General features: G+C 38.1%; 1 protein-coding gene across 3 annotated transcripts in view; it reads left to right on the plus strand.

The window, feature by feature from the left end:
- Positions 1-18,650, plus strand: part of thrb (thyroid hormone receptor beta) — a 153,813-nt gene extending 135,163 nt beyond the window's left edge. Inside the window, exons 1-8 of one of the 3 annotated variants that reach the window (XM_028598013.1) lie at positions 3,958-4,365; positions 5,663-5,763; positions 5,847-5,994; positions 7,559-7,764; positions 10,591-10,617; positions 11,737-11,883; positions 13,239-13,497; positions 18,179-18,650. In XM_028598013.1, the coding sequence (XP_028453814.1) occupies positions 4,008-4,365; positions 5,663-5,763; positions 5,847-5,994; positions 7,559-7,764; positions 10,591-10,617; positions 11,737-11,883; positions 13,239-13,497; positions 18,179-18,420 (1,488 nt within the window). In that variant the 5' untranslated portion in view covers positions 3,958-4,007 and the 3' untranslated portion in view covers positions 18,421-18,650. Of the gene's footprint in view, positions 1-3,957; positions 4,366-5,662; positions 5,764-5,846; positions 5,995-7,558; positions 7,765-10,530; positions 10,618-11,736; positions 11,884-13,238; positions 13,498-18,178 lie in introns of those variants that run through there. The other 2 variants (XM_028598010.1, XM_028598012.1) reach the window with 2 other exon arrangements.
- Positions 18,651-19,405: the final 755 nt, after the last annotated feature.

Raw genomic sequence — 19,405 nt, forward strand, 5'->3', positions numbered from 1 at the left:
TCTAGATCCCCCCCCCCCCCCCAATATTTAGAAGAGGTAGATGAAAGAACCCACTCCTCAGTAGAGGTAAAAATATCTATATGTACTTTGCTACATCAGGGGATTAACCCTCCGAGGACGGAAAAAATGTTTTGACAAAACTCCTACCTAAAAAGTGGTTTTACAAAATTTAATTTCAGACATTTATGTACTATTTTTAACCTAAGAATTTGGTAAACTCATTTCAAGCACCAAAACAATTCATACAACACATCATAAGTTAAGGTTTGTTTTCAAAAGAGATTTGAGGAATTTAAAAAAGCCAACATCAATGTTTCGGCTATAGCGCCAAATTATCTCTTTACCATTGATCTAGGGAAAAACTGTGTCTCTGAGCTGAGTTTGTTCTGAACATTTTGATATGAAACATATGGGGATCAGTTATATGCAAATACCTTAAAAAGGTACATTTAAGAGGATATGTGAAAATTCCTTTCAGACCTCAGAGTTCGTTTCAGACCTCAGAGTGTTAAAGAGCACAACAGGAAGTTGGATATTCGGAAGAACCCTGATTAAATGTATTTCTTCATAATCCTGCAAACCAACAGTATTGATCGCGTCTTTTCTGGCAAAGTGTGCAGACTGGCTGCAATTCAGATTGCTTCAGGGGTCAGATAAGTACAAGCAGCAGGGAGTTTAAAGATATAACTGCAGGTATCTTTTATACTCAGACTCCGCCATGTGTTCACATTCCACGTTCATGTTTGTGTCCCGCCTCTATGACCTAGCAACATGTTCTATGTTCTGGTGTCTGGTCATCTTAAGAAGATCTCAGGCACCGGCCGGATCAAATCTGACCCAAAATGTCTCTAAAAGAAGCTTTACAGACCTGCAGTCATTTAGATCCAACTTTACAATGAACCACTAATACTTTAATGACTATTGACTGATTAAACTCAGAAAGAACTATCTATATTTTTTTGACAGACTTGTCTGTTGATTTAACGTTGGGTTTCTTGATGAGGATCATAGGAGAGTTCTGCTGGGAAATAATGCATACTTCTAATAGTTTTAGGAAAATGGCAGAATTCCATCTAGGTATCATTATTTCTTTGTTCCTCTGTAATCAGTTTGGAGCTTTCTCCTTTCTACTGATATAGAGTGATCACAAGTATAATTTTTCAATTTTGAGTTTTTGGGCTATTTTGCTTCCATAACATGTCTTCTCTGGAGGGGGGAGAGAGGGTGGGAATCCAAAATATACATTTAGGTGTTTATGAATGGGCGCCCAGATAGCTCAGTTGGTAGAGCAGGCACGCATATATAGGGGTTTACTCCTCGACGCAGTGGCCCCAGGCTCGACTCCGACCTGCGGCCCTTTGCTGCATGTCATTCTTCTCTCTCCCCTTTCATTTCTTCAGCTGTCCTGTCAATAAAGGCCTAAAATGCCCCCAAAATAATAAAAAAAATTTAAAAAATCACTTGTTCCAGCTTATTAGAAGTAAATGTTTTCTAGTTTTTCATCTATACTGAATATATTTCGGTTTTGGACTTTTATGGCATTTTAGAGACCAAAATATTTGTTTAAAATGTCTGTGAAATGGAAAGCAACCATATGAATACATAACATTATAATAATCACAATGAACCAGAAACATAAATGAGTTTAAAAATCTGTACAACAATCACCTTTTTTCATTCTGTAGGGTGCGTGAGTGCGTGCGTGCATTTTAGTAATAACATTTCTATAAAGGATATATAGAACAACCTGTTATGGGGAAGTACTTTTTTAGAAAATGTTTTATTATTTTAAAGTTTTATTGTCATATGCACATATAACATGGTTAGGAAACATGTTTCCCATGTACAATGAAATTCCTTCGCTGTCCTCAGAATGCTAAATAATGTAATGTCTACAATATGTACTACAAATATACAAAATAAACATATAAACTTGAAGCATGTGAAGAATACAGCAACAATAATAATAATAAATGGTGCAAATGTAAACAGTGCAAGTTCTGCGTGTGCAAACTGAAAGAAATGTAAACAGTAGAGTACAGTTATACGCAGTATATCACCACTCCTATCAGCTGTTAAGGAGTCTGATGGCAGTGAATGAATCCTAACAGATACACCTCCCCGCCATAAGGCTTATCCCTTTCTTATTGAGCAGGAAGCCTAATCAATATGGCTGAGTATAGCCAGTGTGGAGGATAATGAGTGTATTATCTGAAACAGATCAGGCTATGTGTCACTCCGCGTGCTGCTCGCGTGCTGCTCACATTGTGGGGAAACAATATTGATTTTTCAAATAAAAACCATTTACATTGTTTACGTCTTAGAAAAATAAAACAATTTTCACAGAAAATACTTTTAATATTGTATATAATATAATATAATATTGTCTATAATGTAGTTTATGTAATGTATATTACATTTTTTGTATTCTTAATATTTTGTAAGATTTTAGTTCAAAAAGTACACATTTTGATTGATGTAAAAACAGTTCTCAAAGAATAGCATCTGATATCTACTTTTTGTTTTTGTAAGCATTGTTCTTATTTCTTGTTTCTTTATTTTTTATTTCGAACAAAAAATTACAATTAAAATATAATATAAAGAAATGGGAAATAATACATACTTATAATAGTTTTAGGAAAATGGCAGAATTCCATCTAGGTATCACACAATTAGTACGTAGCAACACACCAAAAGGAAAAGCAATATCTATAAAGTGTTACAAACAATACGTTCAATTTGTCGAAGCGGGACAAAGCCGAAGCTTGTTATTTTTCACACCCCTCATTCAACTTTAAATATTTCCTGTATATATTATATATTTTGTAAAACAAAATAACAAATCCTGTATACATGAAAAAACATACATCATTTTAAATACCTTTTTTACATTAACATGGTTTTATTTTTATTTTTATTTTTTTAAATAAAAATAAAATGTCATGTTGTTATGGTGGTAGCACATACATTGAGATGTATATACTTACATGTTATTATATGCACAAACAATACAGATTATTAAAATGATCATTTATTCCCTGATTTGATTTGGCCAGTAACCTAAATGAAGTTAGTTTCTTTTTTTTTATTTTGGTATTTATTTAACTGAAGTGTTATTTAATCTCAGTAATTTCCAAATTCAAATACTGTCAACTGCTCAGTGTTTCTTATTTGCATTCTGTCCATTGGCTTGTGGTAGGGGTCTTAATGGTGAAAGAAAGGTAAGGGTTAGGGTCCTGTGTGTAAAACACAAAACCCTTCTTAAAATCGTCTTAGTGCCACAGCTTTCACTAATAGTTGGCAAGAATAATTATATGGCCATGACTTAAGCGAGCTTGTTTACGGATATTGTTTAAAATACCCAGAGGATAAGTACGGGGGTGTTAATGCACAAAGGTTAAAGGCCAAAGGGATAGGGCAGGTATCGGGGTGAAGACAACTACTCATTCTGACATGAGATGAGAACCCTTATCAAAAGGCTTTTAAAGTTAATTCAAAGTTTTTCGTTGCTTTCTTTAGATTTGTTTTTCCACTCAGTGGTTTTAGATGTGGGTGCTACACCCAAGGGCTAACTTAATCTGTGACATCACCGCTGTCTGTGACACATTGAGGATTTGTGGAGTGTAAGATTAGAGCTCTACGTCGGCATAAATCTCTGCTTCCCTATTCGGCCGTGTGGTGGCGGCTAGGGCAGTTGCTAGGTGTAGGCTGGGGTCTGTGGACACGCCGGATAAAACCAATTGTGCGTTTAGGGTTATTCTTAGGGCTTGATGCTCTTTCTTAGACTTGATTTTTATTTTGTATTTTTTTAGAACCATTTTGCCTGAAGATGGTCTAGTGCTGAAACGTTGCCTACTATTAAACTTTATATATTTTTTGAAAATTAGACAGTGTGCGGGACTTTCTTTGCAACTTTAGAACCTGCAAAAAAACATTTTTTTGTAGAGAACGGCTAGTTCTAGGAGGTGACCCCAGAACTTTTTTATGGTGCTCTGCTGTGGAGCTCCATGATGAACTACTGCATACCAGACATGTATGAGATGCCTCACTCTGGGCTGGGAGGCTACTCGGCGCAGGGCGGTGGGGAACACTGCATGTACGCGGCGGGCGAGGGACTAACCGGGTACGGACCCGGGTACGGATACTGTGAACCCCAGCCGCTTCACCATCCGCCCTGCATGGAGCAGTCATGGCCGCCCAGCCAGCACTACTCTTGCTCGTACGCTGGTGGCCCGCCTGTCTTTAAGAGCGAGTTTCGCAGCATGGAGCTCCCTCTCAGCCATTACCATCATCAGCCTGAATATTTCCCTGAGGTCAAACCTGACTTCTCACACCTGCAGTGGATGCAGGGGGCGCACCGGAAAGGTATGACGTCCCGATTGTGATCGTCATATTTTTTTGTTTTAAAAGGGGGTATTTTTGTTTTAAACTGTTTCTGTTTTGAATTGACTAATGCAATCGCTTCCATTGTAGTAGTCTCTGTAGTTGTCTCCAAGGGCGTTACTTTGGGTTCAACATTGAGATCTCAACTTTTGGGCAATATTTTAATTTTAAACGCAGAAACATTTAATTTCCTGCATTCTGTTGAATTTTTCTGCAACAATTTGTGCCTTTTCTGCATCAATTTGTGGTGCAATGGTCCTTCTTTATGTAAAGGAAATGCAGTATAATTGTTTGTTTTTTTCAGGGGGGTTGCACTGGCCAGTGTTGATTATTGGGGGGGTTTGTTGCCCCCATCCCGTCTGTAAATTACACAAATGGTTGTCTCTCTGGATTGTGTATGAAGAATACACTTTTTTTTTTATTAATAATATATTTTTTTATTTTAGTGATGACTCTTCCTTGATCAATGAATCAATGATGTCTAGGATTTCCGAATTAAGTCTGATGAGCGTAAATCCAAGACTTAAGGCGCCATGCGGTGGCCGGTCTGTGAGCAGGACTCGGTGCATCTGATGCTCAGAGTGTTTGACTAAGGCTGGCGGGGGTTCCTTATTGATTAATGGGGAGGCAACAGAAGGCTGATGCAGGATTCTTAACAAACTCCCAAAAAAGATATTGATCAGTTTGCTAACCTCTGGTCCTGGAGTCTGCCACAGGTCAAAGCAGTGAGCTCATTAAGCCCAATCCTGAAATTGGGCCAGGTGTTAACGCAACGGTGCTATCTGTGGAGGTCATTGCTGATATTGCACTGCAAATGAGTCAGCCTACTTTTAGATCTCCATGTGTGACTTTTCAAAAGCCACATAATTCAGTCACCAGTTGGCACCTATATTTTACAAAAAAGGAACAGTTAATATACTGTAGATTCAGTATATAAGATGGCTTGTTAGCCTTCTCGTTGATCGGAACTTGTTTCAAGTTTCACATTTTTCTATGTGAAAAGGAAAAGAAGTAAAACAACTAATACATTTTAAACTAAAGGGGCACTGGGGTGGCACAGACCTCCGCCAAACACCCTATCTTGCATTGTTAACAAAAGGAAAAAGATATGTAAAAATGCCCTTGGACCTCAGAGGGTTAATTTTAAAATCTGTTTGAAAACGTGAAGATGTGAGACGCCCCGTGAATAAAACCATAGCAGTCGTGACAAATTGTACAATGAGTGATCTTTTTCTTCCCACAATACAATCTGATATTAACCATTTGCTCTTTTCTCCAGGGTACATTCCAAGTTACCTGGACAAGGATGAGCTATGTGTAGTGTGCGGGGACAAAGCCACAGGCTATCACTATCGCTGCATTACCTGTGAAGGTTGCAAGGTAACACAAGCTGATCATTTGCAGCTAATTCGGTGCATTTCCTTTCGAGCCGTTTCTGAGCATTGTGCCTGTCTGCTCTCAAGGGTTTCTTCAGGCGGACAATTCAGAAGAATCTCAACCCAACCTACGCTTGTAAGTACGAGGGGAAATGTGTCATCGACAAAGTGACCAGAAACCAGTGCCAGGAATGCCGCTTCAAGAAGTGCATTGCGGTGGGCATGGCGACCGACTGTAAGTTTCACTGGCTGAGATTGGCTGTTGATTGTATTCTGTTAACGTGATCAGTAGATCCAGTGGCGCCGGCAGGATTCTATTCCATAGTACAACAGTTTCAAAGCACAAAAAACGGCCGCTCACTGAAGTGGTTTACTGCGCCGAAAATCAACTGTTCTTATAATATTTAATGTGTATGAGAGTGTGCTCCTAGCGTGCTTTTTATCATTTCATAATGACCAGATCATGAAAATATTTGACTGAAGCGTTTTGTGAGAGAGAGAGAGAGAGAGAGAGAGAGAGAGAGAGAGAGAGAGAGAGAGAGAGAGAGAGAGAGAGAGAGAGAGAGAGAGAGAGAGAGAGAGAGAGAGGTGTGGATGAGCTCAGAGCAGACAGCTGTCGGCGAGCCTGTACAGAGATATGAATAACATGATTTCTCTGTGTGCCATGTAAACATCACATCCCAAATATGATCAAAATTGGGTAAGCTTCATAACCTCAATATTCATGTCCATGTCCATGTTAACACACATGATTCAATGCTAGCTCCATCCGTGGGTTTAGTGATACTCGGCGTCCATAGCAACCAGTTTGTCTACGGATCAAGTCATAAAAATGAACATTTTGATTAATAGTGGAAGGGTTGTTGGTGAAATAAGGTATAATTAATGAGAAAATGATGACTGTGAACACAGCAGAGAGCAGAACAGAGCTGCTGTCGGCTGCTGCTCCTGTGCACATTTACGCATTGTTATCTTTAGATGAGTTGCACGTCTCACAGACAACAATGTACTCAGCGTGTACAGGATTACGGCTGAATGGATCAACCAGCCAGAGACCACATACATATATCACATATTTAGCCAGAATTTGGCAAAATGAATTATACAGTGAATACTGTGTGAATTACAGCTGAAATGAGTCAATCAATTGGTTGATCAACAGAAAACTCATTGGCAGCTATTTTGATAATTGATTAATCATTTCATTCAAATATTCGCTAGCTTTAACTTGTCAGACTTGAGAATTTGATGCTTTTTTATTGTCATGCATTATAGTAAACTGAATATCTTTGGACTGATAAACAAGCCGCTGGGAAATTTGCACATTTGTCACAAATTTCTGACATTTTATAGACAAAAAAAATTTACTGATCAATTGAGCTGATAATTGGCCGATGAATCAGTGATGAAAATAATTAGAAAAATAAAACATCATGACCCAATCTGGCGGGAAGAAACTGCGTCAGTGTTGGTGTTTCCAAAGGTCTCTGTTTGCGGCCGTTGAAACTGCAACACAACCCCGCAGGTCCAAACCAAAACGGAAGAACGTTTTCAGAAGTGTTTTCAAATGTCTCCGGTTTAGGGGCTCTGAAACACAAAGCGAGGTGTAAACTTAGCAAAAGATATTAATTTCTAAACCAAAACGTAACAATGTAAATTTTACCTAAAGCATTTTTTTCATGTAATTCATTTTCTTCTACATCCTCCCTCTCCTCCTCATTACCCTCCATTCTCAATGCCTTCCTTTTTCTATTTCTGCCCCACCCCCCCTTCTCCCCCAACACACACACTCTCCCCAGTGGTGCTGGACGACAGCAAGAGGCTGGCCAAGCGGAAGCTAATCGAGGAGAACCGGGAGCGCCGTCGGAAGGAGGAGCTGCAGAAGACGGTGTGGGACCGACAGGAGCCCACCCAGGAGGAGTGGGAGCTGATCCGTATGGTGACGGAGGCCCACATGGCCACCAACGCGCAGGGCAACCACTGGAAGCAGAAGCGGAAATTCCTGGTGAGATGTCCTCCCCCCCTCCATTTCTCCCTCCCTTCTCACCCCGGCCTTCCTTGTATTGATTACCCTGCCTTTTCCAATCTAGAACTCCCAGACCCTGTTACAACGCATTATGTAATAAAACTTCAAAATGTAATACATTTTTACTTGATTATATAATTACACCAATAGCATAACACAATACAAACCCTGAACGTGATATGTAATGAATTTCTCCGCATTTTGTGATTAATTATTACGTAATGCGTGTAAGTAAAGATAAGCAATTATAATATTTCATGGTGACATAGGCTATATTTATTACTTTTTGATTTTCTTTCTCCAAATGCCTTTCAAAGCCAGTAGAGACAAATTCCAGGATGGGAGAAAAACGCTCTAGTTGACTGGCATTTCTTCAAACCAATCACAATCGTCTTGGGCGGTGCTAAGCCTCGGGAAGGAACTTGTTTTGATGGAACGTATGTACGTTCAAAAGTAGTTTTAGTCGTGCAACAGAAAACTCCGATTGGACAGATAGTCTAGCTAGCTGTCTGGATTTACCCTGCAGAGATCTGAGGAGCAGTTAACCATAGTCCTCACAAATCAACCGGAGGTTAGAACGGCAACACAAAGGAAGAGGAAGTTGAGGGACATCCAGCAGGCACCGGAGCAATCCTCCAAAGGAATCGTCATTGATATACAGTAGTTATTACATATTGCACCCTATTATTACATTGTTGTAATTTTTTAAGAATTATCTAATAATTTATTACAAAATGTCGAGATATTTTTTACATATTTCATTCAGGGTTTTAATTACAAATTGCAGCAGACTATTACATAATTCTTTTTACGGACCCCCCTTCCACATCACACCCCTGTCTCCGACACTTCCCCCCCCCGTCCCCGGTCCTACTGTTCCCTGTGTTAATATGTCCGTGTGTTTTTGTATCTCCTTGTAGAGTGGGGAGAATTAGCTGGACGCTGGAGAAAAGTGTGTTCCTCAACGCAGCACCACTAATTTATAATGGGACATCTTATTTCTGTCTTTTTCTTATGTCTTACAATGCAATGATCCTTAATCTCGCTAATACTAATGACTTGCTTTCTTTGTGTGCTTTCATGTTTCTCTCTTTCTGTTTGTGGCTTTTGATTTCTCACCTGACTAATTTCCTTTTTCTTTTCTGTAAATCTTAATCGCTCTGTTCAGATTGAAAGTCCGTCTCAACTGTTTACTGACTTTATTTTGGGTTTCTATGATGCCATCAGAAGGAACACTCTTTAAAGCATAACATTGAAATATCATTAAAACCACGCTGTGTATTGAATGTAAAGTATACTTCAAATAATTGTGTAAGTTGTACAATACAAACGCAATTGGGGCAAAAAATGCATTTTGAGTCTCCCCTCTCGTGCCTCACAGTGGTTTGGTCCACAGTTTGGCACAGAAGTCCGGTGGGACTTGTAGGTGAGATTAAATTGCTTCAGTAAGTAGGTTGGCAAATACAAATGATGCTGAATCATTAAATTAGTCATGACAAAAGAAGCATGTATTTTTCCATGAGTCCGCTTTACGTTAGCATGTTTAAAGTTACTAAGCTTGTTTGGTAGATTTTTGGATAGTTAGTTAGCTAGCTTGCTAATTCCACCCACTGTGCTTACATGCTACACACTGGTTATAGAAAGTTAGCCAAACAAAGTGACACTTATCTGGCGACAGCGTTTCTACGCTGCGACAAAAGTGTGTGAATGAAACATTAAGGTGTTACATTTTACTCATTAATAATACATTTTATTTAAAGCACCTTTCATGGGACCCAAGGTCACTTCACAAACAAAAAAGGTTGTTAAAATTATAGTCATCTCATAAAAATAAGTCAGTCAGTCCATCTGGAAGAGATATGTTTTAAGTCTGTTTTTAAAATCAGTAACTGAGTCACAGTGTCTGATGTAGCATCATCTGTATTAGAGAAAAGAGTCGCTTCATCTGATGTTTAAAGTGAATAAAACAGCTTTGACAGCCTACTTACTATGTTCCACAACTACACATATCCTATACATAGACATATAAGTAAAATGTTGTATTTATTTGAGTCACTTTACACGCGTCACTTCATATGAATGTAGCGTGTAACTTCATCTATTTCACTACTTTTGCGCTTTCATCACGTTACCTAACTGTGCTGTAAATGACACATCGGTTTTGACTGATGAAGTCTCACAATCCCATCACGGCCAGAGTTTTGTTTAAATAATCCATCGTCCATCAATTAAAATAAAATTCCGAGTAGGGCTGCTCGATCATGAAAAGAATTCAAAATTACGATCATTTAAAATGATTACTCATTGACCCTTGGAAAGATGTTGCAGTTATTAAACTTAAAAAACATTGAAACAGTTAAACAAATCAACAGTGAAAACACCTTGAACTGTGAAATTTCCCTCTCCTAAGCGTTAACTTGCAAAACATAATGGGGAAAATAATACGTTTTTTCAATTTATCTGTTTTTTGTGATCGTTTAGGAGCCGAAATCGTAATTGCGATAAAAATTTTGGTTAACTGCACAGCCCTATTTCCAAGTCGTCGAGTGTTTCTGAGGACCTGTTTGAAGTTGGGGGTCCTGATTCTGAACGTCACCATAGAAACCCATCTTGGATTTCTGTCCTCATCTGTTTTCTATCTGCACACTCTTCCATCTGTCCTCAGTTTTAACTTGTTTCCTTTTGTAGTTGGCTTGACACGGGTTCCTCATTGAAACTTCACGATTCCTGTTGATTATCCAACAGGTCGAGGAAGCTATGCTTCTTAATGAAATAACATGTAATTTATTCTATACTTCTGACCAGAGTGCAGCAGGGGTGAAGGAAACTAAGGTAAGGACACAAATGTTTACTGAAACTCAAGTACTGCCTTTTTAACATGTGCATGACACAGTGTGTACTTTACATTGATATGCATAACATGTTTAATTATGTGTCATAGAGCTCAATAGTGTGGTTCCGGAAGTAAAAATCTCATTAATTTTCTCTATAAGGATTTAGATTATCAGCCATAATGTCTAGACCATCCGAGGTAGACTGACCACGAGCTACAAGGTTGTGAGCGAAAGTTTCTGCTCCTGTAGAAGCCGCATGTCGATATGAAATCCACTTTGTTTCAAGAAAAACACATTTTATTCGCGACCTTATGGAGAAATATTACACTACCCACAGTCTAAGCGTAACAGCAGTGTCTCTGATTGGTGGAACTTGTTGTTTCCATGGAAATGTCTACACCCGCCAAGGGCGTAGGTTTTGTTTCAACATTGGGGGACACACATTATAACTATGGTGTCCCTCATAAAACTTTATTTCACAAAACATCACACGTGTTTTGGGATTTTTTTTTTTTTTTTTGGAATCATGCACATCTTAACAACAAATCTGTTAGAGAAGGAGACCTTGTTTCAGCTGTTTTTACCAATGCTGCAAAGTTTAAAGCTACATAAAAGACATGCAATCACAAGAAATCACATCTTTATTTTTCTCGCTCTTGTTGTGTTTCTTTAACCCCCCGATGTAGCACAACTGTTTTCCGTACACGTTTTGAGCCCCCCGAACGTTTTTTTTTTTCCTACCTCTTTTGGGGAGTGGGTTGTCTTACTTATTCTTCAGGGGGGACAAATCTACCTCTTCTGAAAAAAACCTGCTTCCCCTTCTGAAATCTATGCCTATGACACCCGCAATTGCCAGACTTAACTCTTTGTAACAGCATTTAATGAAAAGGGTAAAAGCATCAAAGGAGATGTTGAACGGGGAAAAACACTTTCGGAACCAGAGCCGTTAAAAAAGTGGGTGGTCACTGTTCCATATATATGTGATGTCTGTGGTGAAGTGTTCCCATTTACATCTTTTCATCCAGGCAAAATATGGTCAACTAAATCAAAAGTAAACCACTTTACTCACAAACATAGAGACGGTTCTGATGCTGACCTCCTCTCTTTGTCATTTCAGCCTGAGGAGAATGGTCAAGCATCCATGGTCAATACACCCGAAGGAAACAAAGTGGATATAGAAGCCTTCAGTCAATTTACAAAAATTATCACCCCTGCCATAACCCGAGTGGTGGATTTTGCCAAAAAACTGCCTATGTTTTGTGAGGTAAATGTAGTTGTTTATTTGACAAAGTTGTATGTAGACAGAGATACGGCTTCCTCTGCAGAAGTGGAGCAGTGTAGACCTGTTTGAGTTTCTAATGCTGCAGTCATGTTACAGTCAGAGGTGATTCCAGGATTTTTTATCAGAATATCACATTCATTATTCATTTAAACTAATTGTATATCCGAATACATTACACATTTTCTATAGTCAGTCTGCCACTTTAAAAAAAAAAAAACAATTCCAGTGCTGGTTCCATGGTATAAGAATTTTGGAAACTTTATTTTTATTATTATTATTATTTTTTTTAACTTTACTTTTGGAAAATGAATTGGTCATGTGACAAGGGCTCGGAAAATTGGCAGAACAGGCTGATGAGCAAGTCCTTAGGGTAGGTACAACAATATGACCATTACTAGCAAATCTGGTATCCACTGAATCAGTGGCTTATTTTAAATCATTTCTCAAAACACATTTTTTTTTATAGACCTGCTGATGTCGTCTTTTTTATCGTCTTTTTATCCTACCATCTGTTAATTTCATTTTATTTCCTCATTTGTCATTTTTACTGTACTTTAAAGCTGCCCCCTCTATTTTTCCACTATTACAGTGATGTATGTGTATAGATTTGTATGTGTATATTGTATGTTCTACTAACAACTAGCGGTGTAACGGACCATAGTTGATCGGAATTCATGTGAACTGCTGATTAACTGCAAAGTTTAACCATAATAATAGTGTGAAATACATTTTTACTGTAGCTGTAACTTAAAGTAGGGTGATACATCTCTATGGAAGGCTGCCATAAAAAGATACAGGCAACGCAATTTTCTGTTCACGGGAACGGGGCATGTTAAAATCAGTTGATGGAGACGGTCATGGCTACTGGCGGAGCGGAAGAACTGGAAAAGCGGTGACTCCGGCTATAGAGCTCCATCGTATCAGCAGCAGTTGCCCAAGAATAGGGTGCTTTGAGCCAGGTACAGGGCACACGGGCTGCCAGTCTTTTTGGCGGACATTACGGTTAAGTTTAGGCACCAAAACGACTAGTTAAGTTGAGGAAAAAGATCATGGTTCGGATTAAAACACTCCCAAGGAACAGTCCGGGGTGAATATCTTATGTTTTCCCCAGGAAAGCGAACTCCACTCCCGGGCTTGAACGTGCTGTGTTTTATGACAGTTCTATAAGTAATAATTGGGAAGCATTTAAAAAAATATATATCGTCCCCCACTTTTTTTGTGGTGATCCGAAAATTGATCCGATCCGTGACTCCAAACCGCAATCTAATTCCAAACGTGAGTTTTGTGATCCGTTGCACCCCTACTAACAACACTCATCTCTTTCTCCCTCCGATCAGCTGCCTTGTGAAGACCAGATCATCCTGTTGAAAGGCTGCTGCATGGAGATCATGTCGCTGCGAGCCGCGGTCCGCTACGACCCAGAGAGTGAGACGCTCACGCTCAACGGCGAGATGGCGGTCACACGGGAGCAGTTGAAGAATGGAGGCCTGGGCGTGGTCTCGGACGCCATCTTTGATCTGGGCGTGTCGCTGTCTTCCTTTAATCTGGATGACTCTGAGGTGGCTCTCCTACAGGCCGTCATCCTGCTTTCATCCGGTAAGCACCGGATGTCCAGACTCTCACCATGCACGCCTACATCAGCTGATAGTAGGCTATTAACCCTCAGACAGTGGTAGAAGAAGTATTCAGATCCTTTACCTAAGTAAAAGTTATAATATCAGACTGTAAAAATACTTGGTTATAAGTAAAAGTCCTGTCTTGAAAATGTTACTTAAGTAAAAGTTTGTAAGTATCATCAGGAAAATGTACTTAAAGTAATAAAAGTAAAAGTACTCAATACAGAACTCTCCTCCCATTTTAGAAAGTGTAAAGGATCCAACCAGTTGTGTGTTTAAAGGTCTAATCATTTCAGATGGACTTGTAGGCTGTTATATTGTTGGCTAGTTTACTTTATAAGCAATATAAAGCATAAGCAAAAATTCCAGTGTAGGCACTCAGACCATTTCTATTGCAGAGTTTAAAGGATTAATGTGTTCTTTTCATTACTGTTGACCATTTTCCAAAGCAATGCCATCAGTACAGCAGTAAAGTTAAAAAAATAAAAAATGAATAAACCTAATAAACACGGCATAAAACATCACAACCAACAAATTGATTGAGAGCAATTTCATTATTTAGGAGTGAACATTTGTTTACGTAATGAAATTCAAATCCTTGAGAGTGAGGAGTGATTTCTTATTTTCATTTAGAAGGCCTAAGTGACACAAATAAAAACTGTTAAAGTTAATAGCTCTTATTTATATATATATATATATATATATATATATATATATATATATATATATATATATACAGTACAGGCCAAAAGTTTGGACACACCTTCTCATTCAATGCATTTCCTTTTTATTTTCATGACTATTTACATTGTAGATTCTCACTGAAGGCATCAAAACTATGAATGAACACATTATGTACTTAACAAAAAAGTGTGAAATAACTGAAAACATGTCTTATATTTTAGATTCTTCAAAGTAGCCACCCTTTGCTTTTTTATTAATAAGGGAAATAATTCCACTAATTAACCCTGACAAGGCACACCTGTGAAGGTAAAACCATTTCAGGTGACTACCTCATGAAGCTCATTGAGAGAACACCAAGGGTTTGCAGAGTTATCAAAAAAAGCAAAGGGTGGCTACTTTGAAGAATCTAAAATATAAGACATGTTTTCAGTTATTTCACACTTTTTGTTAAGTACATAATTCCATATGTGTTCATTCATAGTTTTGATGCCTTCAGTGAGAATCTACAATGTAAATAGTCATGAAAATAAAGAAACACATTGAATGAGAAGGTGTGTCCAAACTTTTGGCCCGTACTATATATATATATATATATATATATATATATATATATATATATATATATATATATATATATATATATATATATATATATATATAGAGAGAGAGAGAGAGAGAGAGAGAGAGAGAGAGAGATATTTTATTTTTTATTTTTTTGCTCTAAGGAGCCTAGATCTCCTCCCAGAGGGACGAGGAGGAATGAATGGTCCGGGTGTCTGTAGTGGTTCTCCTACAGAAAGACTTGGCGCCTGGTAGGCAGCCTAGATGCTGAGCATTCGTCACTGTAGTGGTTCCAGGCGCGATTGTTTTTCTTCCTTTTGGTTTTCGTTAGTCAAAGTTTTTTTTTTTACTCCGTAACGGATGGGATTTGTAATGTAGCGAAATACAATACTTCACTTAAAACGTAATCAAGTACATTTTAAATTACCGATTTAAAAAAAATACAAAATACACAACAAAATTACTCAATACAATAACATGAGTAAATGTATTTTGTTACTTTCCACCTCTGAAAACCCGATAGGCTTACTGGCCTGTAGGTAAGGTATAGTCACTATAAGGTATCCACCCACCGATACATTAATCCTATGTTTAACATTAAAACATGATTTATAAAATTATGCCAACAATTATTTAAATATCTTAGTATTCTACGCACAAAAAATGTATGTATAAAGTCTTTAGGATGCCCTATATGTTAATGTAGGCCCAGTTTATTGTGCAACTTAATTTTATACAATAAATATAGAAGGAGGTCCCTGATCCATCTCTCTCAGTCCTTGGCTTAGAACCTGCCATAGAACCTTACAATACAATACAAAACCGTACACACAAAAAGAAAAAGAATGACAAAGGTCCCTTGTCTCGCTGTTATTTCCTAAGTAATGCTTTGTTCCCTTCTGCGCTGATTGTGAGAAGCGTATTTTTTTGACATGAAATCCATACCAAACTTCAGTTCAATCAATTAATCGCCGTAATCATTCTGAGGAGCTTTGTCCATGCAGCGAGCTTGGTTTCGGCTCCAGTGCCATTTCTCTGTGTGACACTCTGCATCTCATTGAAGATCAATACTGTTCTGCTGTTTTGTACATGTAGACATGACATGGGGTTAACCTGCCCATCTGTCTCCTCTCTGACACACTAACAGTAGCCACTACTGTTTAATCAATACCATGTCCAAGGCTGAAAGGATAAAACTAAGATTTTTTGGATTGGAAGATGATATACTTTGAGCTATAATTTCCATTTTTAAAGTTAGCCGTTTGTGTAAAACAATTGCAACAATTTGCTTTTAATAACAGAAAAGCCTGTGAAATGAAACATTCCATTTAATGTCAGAATTCTTTGTACATCCCTGGGTAGCTTGTTTAAAATGAGCACGTAGACATACATCCAAAAACAGTGAATGACATACACATACATCCAAATGAGGACATACACATACATCCAAACATACATGAGATTAATAACACCAACAAACATACATGAGACATTACCACAGATGACCTACACTCCAAAATAAGGAAACAGAGAAAACATATATAACAACAGTACATGACATAAACATACACACAGACAAAGTCTTGGAGATGTATATCACTGAAATAAATATTGCACTGGGTTTAATGTAACCGGTTTAGCAATAGGATAGATTGATGTATGAAGGAGTTTTTAAGTCTAATACAATTAAAAGAATGAACTCTAAAGCGTCTGTTTGAAGGCAGAAGCTGATATTCACTGTGCAAGACATGTAAAGAGTCATTTGAAATAATTTTGGCTAGTCTAAACATACTGTTATTGTGAGCCTCCTGAAAGGAGTGCACTACAGGTAGTCCGATAATCTTTGCGCAAATTTTGATCTGATTAAATAACTTTGTTTTATTTTTAACTGAGAGGCTACTTAGCCAAGCAGTACTACAGTAAAGCATCATACTCTGTGGATATGTGGATGTACTTTGCTGCTGTGAGAGAATCCAGTGATTGCAATCATTGATTTCATTCTAATGAATGAAATTGAGTGAGGAATCCTGGTAATTAGTTTTTTTTTAAGTTTATTTGTTTCACAGAACATAAAAACAAATTGCATTGAAGAAATGGAGACTTTCTGGAATTGTTGGGTCTTTGTAAATTATAGAGTGTGGTCTAGACCTACTCTATCTGTAAAGTGTCTTGAGGTAACTCTTGTTATGATTTGATACTATAAATAAAATTGAATTGAAAATACCAAAATACTGTACATGTGAGGGTGTGGTAGAAAACTGTAACGCTTATAGAAAAACCACAACCAAAGTGCATACACTAATGTAAACATCCAAAATCAAAAATACATACAATTATCTGAGCTTTCCATTGTAATTTTGGTTTATTACAATTTGGGCCTATTTCTTATAGCTGTCATACTTTCTATCAGGTATATTTGTGTACTAACCACAATAATTGCTCAGGGCTTTCCGGACAAGGAACATAGTGTACATTGTGTGTTAGGGAGTTATGTAACATTACTGTCATGTCTTTCCTTTGGCTAGAAATGTATTTTAATTGGCGTTAGAACATGGAGTACGGTAATGGTGCACTTCAATGAGTATTACAAGAACATACACAATGATCATGGCAAAACCTCAGCTGTTTCACAGATTGAAAAACAAATGAAAGAACATGGCAAATTGAACCTGATGAAAACATTTTTTTTTACCCACTTCTTAAGTCATAAACACAGGAGCGTAAACAATTAATATCAGACTGAGAAAATGGATCACACGAAAAGAAAATGACTCACTTGCCTCTCAGGGCTTCAGTGTTACCCAAATTGTATGTTGTAGACATTTATCATAGTTTACAGACTTACCTTCTGATTCAACTTTTACCCATTGTGTGCGAAGATCTCAGAAATTACTTTGGTTACAACAGGTCTATGAAAAGTAAAACCCAAATTGTATTAAACCCTACTTTTCCATTTACTCAGTAGACATTATTCTCACATGCTCTACTCTCTACTTCACCTTTTAAGGGTATTTGTATATAACCTGATCCCCATGTGTTTCATATCAAAATGTTCAGAACAAACTCAGCTTTCTGTTAGGTGAGGCCCAAATTAGTTCCAGAGCAATGTGTAAAGACATCATTTGACCCTTTAGCTGAAAGGTTGATGTTCGCTTTTGAAATTTCTCAAATCCCTTGTGAAAACAAACCTACACGCAATTGGTTTGGTGCTTGAAATGTTCACAAAAGTAGAGTAATATATGAATAAAATAGTAAATAAATGTCTAAAATGCAATTTTGTAATATAGCTTTTTGAACATGAGTGTTGTCAAACATCACTTTGGATTCCCCAGTGTGTCTTTTGTCCTCAGAGGGTTAAATTCCTGCAGCACACTAACTATATAAATAACTTCCCCGTTGTCTTTTTTTGTCAACAGATCGGCCGGGCCTGAGTAGCGTTGAGCGAATTGAGCGCTGCCAGGAGGAGTTCCTGCTGGCCTTTGAACATTACATCAACTACCGCAAACACAAAGTGGCGCATTTCTGGCCCAAGCTGCTAATGAAGGTGACGGACCTGCGGATGATCGGCGCCTGCCACGCCAGCCGATTCCTTCACATGAAAGTGGAGTGTCCCACTGAGCTATTCCCTCCTCTCTTCCTGGAGGTCTTCGAGGACTGACCAATGGATTTTTGGGTGTGCGTGTATATGTGTGTGTATGTGTGTGCGTACGTCAGCGCCTCCCTGGTGGTCTCAGGGGGTGGAACCAGCAAAAGGCCCGTCACAATGAACTTTCTATTAGCACTAGTGAGTGTCACTTCATTCCATAGTTTAGGAGTAGGTCTCTGGTCTAGTTTTTACGGAAGAGGATTAGGGCAATGTGAAAAATTGGAGTTCTGAGTTTAAATTCAAGATTCTGAGTTTAAAGTCAGAATTCTGATTTTTTTTTTTTCCTTAAATTCCTCAGAATTCTGACTTTAAACTCTGAACTCAAATATATTTTTCACATGTGGCCCTAATCCTCCTCCTTAACTTTTGGATGGAACCATCCCTTAACAGTGCGGGTACATGTGAATAGCATTTTGTTCTTTTCTTGGTTTGTTGTCGTTTACTGTCGTGGATATAACCTCTCACCTCGGAATTTACTATAGGATTTTTTTTTTTTTTTTTTTTGATGATTGTACAGTTGGCATAATGGTGATTTTATCAACACTTGTTTAATGATTGGAAACATGCAAATGTTGTATTTTCTTCCTTCTATGTTGGAAAACTCAAAACGGCTGCTCTCCTGATACACAAAATAAGACATTGTAAGCGATGCTTTAGCCTCTCTCCCAACTGCGCAACTTTGTGGGACCCATTTGTTGGTATAGTAACTGTCAGATAGTCAGTAATCCATCCGGTGAGTGTCTCAATTGTTCAGTGCCTCGCCATCATACTGTGACCCGGACCATTAACAGCAACACTCACTATAATGGACAGTGGCTCACAGGCCTTTGTAAGTCTCTGGGCAGCCACACATAACAGCGTCGTATAAGGCTGCGTTCCAGAGATGTCGGAAAAATCTCAATTTGGCAACAGAACTGCAACTTAAGGCACAACTCTTGAGTAAGAAACCTGGGCAAGATCGTGCAGCATATATTGTTAACACTACCCAACAATACTG

The sequence above is a fragment of the Perca flavescens genome, chromosome 14, assembly GCF_004354835.1.
Source record: "Perca flavescens isolate YP-PL-M2 chromosome 14, PFLA_1.0, whole genome shotgun sequence".
NCBI lineage: Eukaryota > Metazoa > Chordata > Actinopteri > Perciformes > Percidae > Perca > Perca flavescens.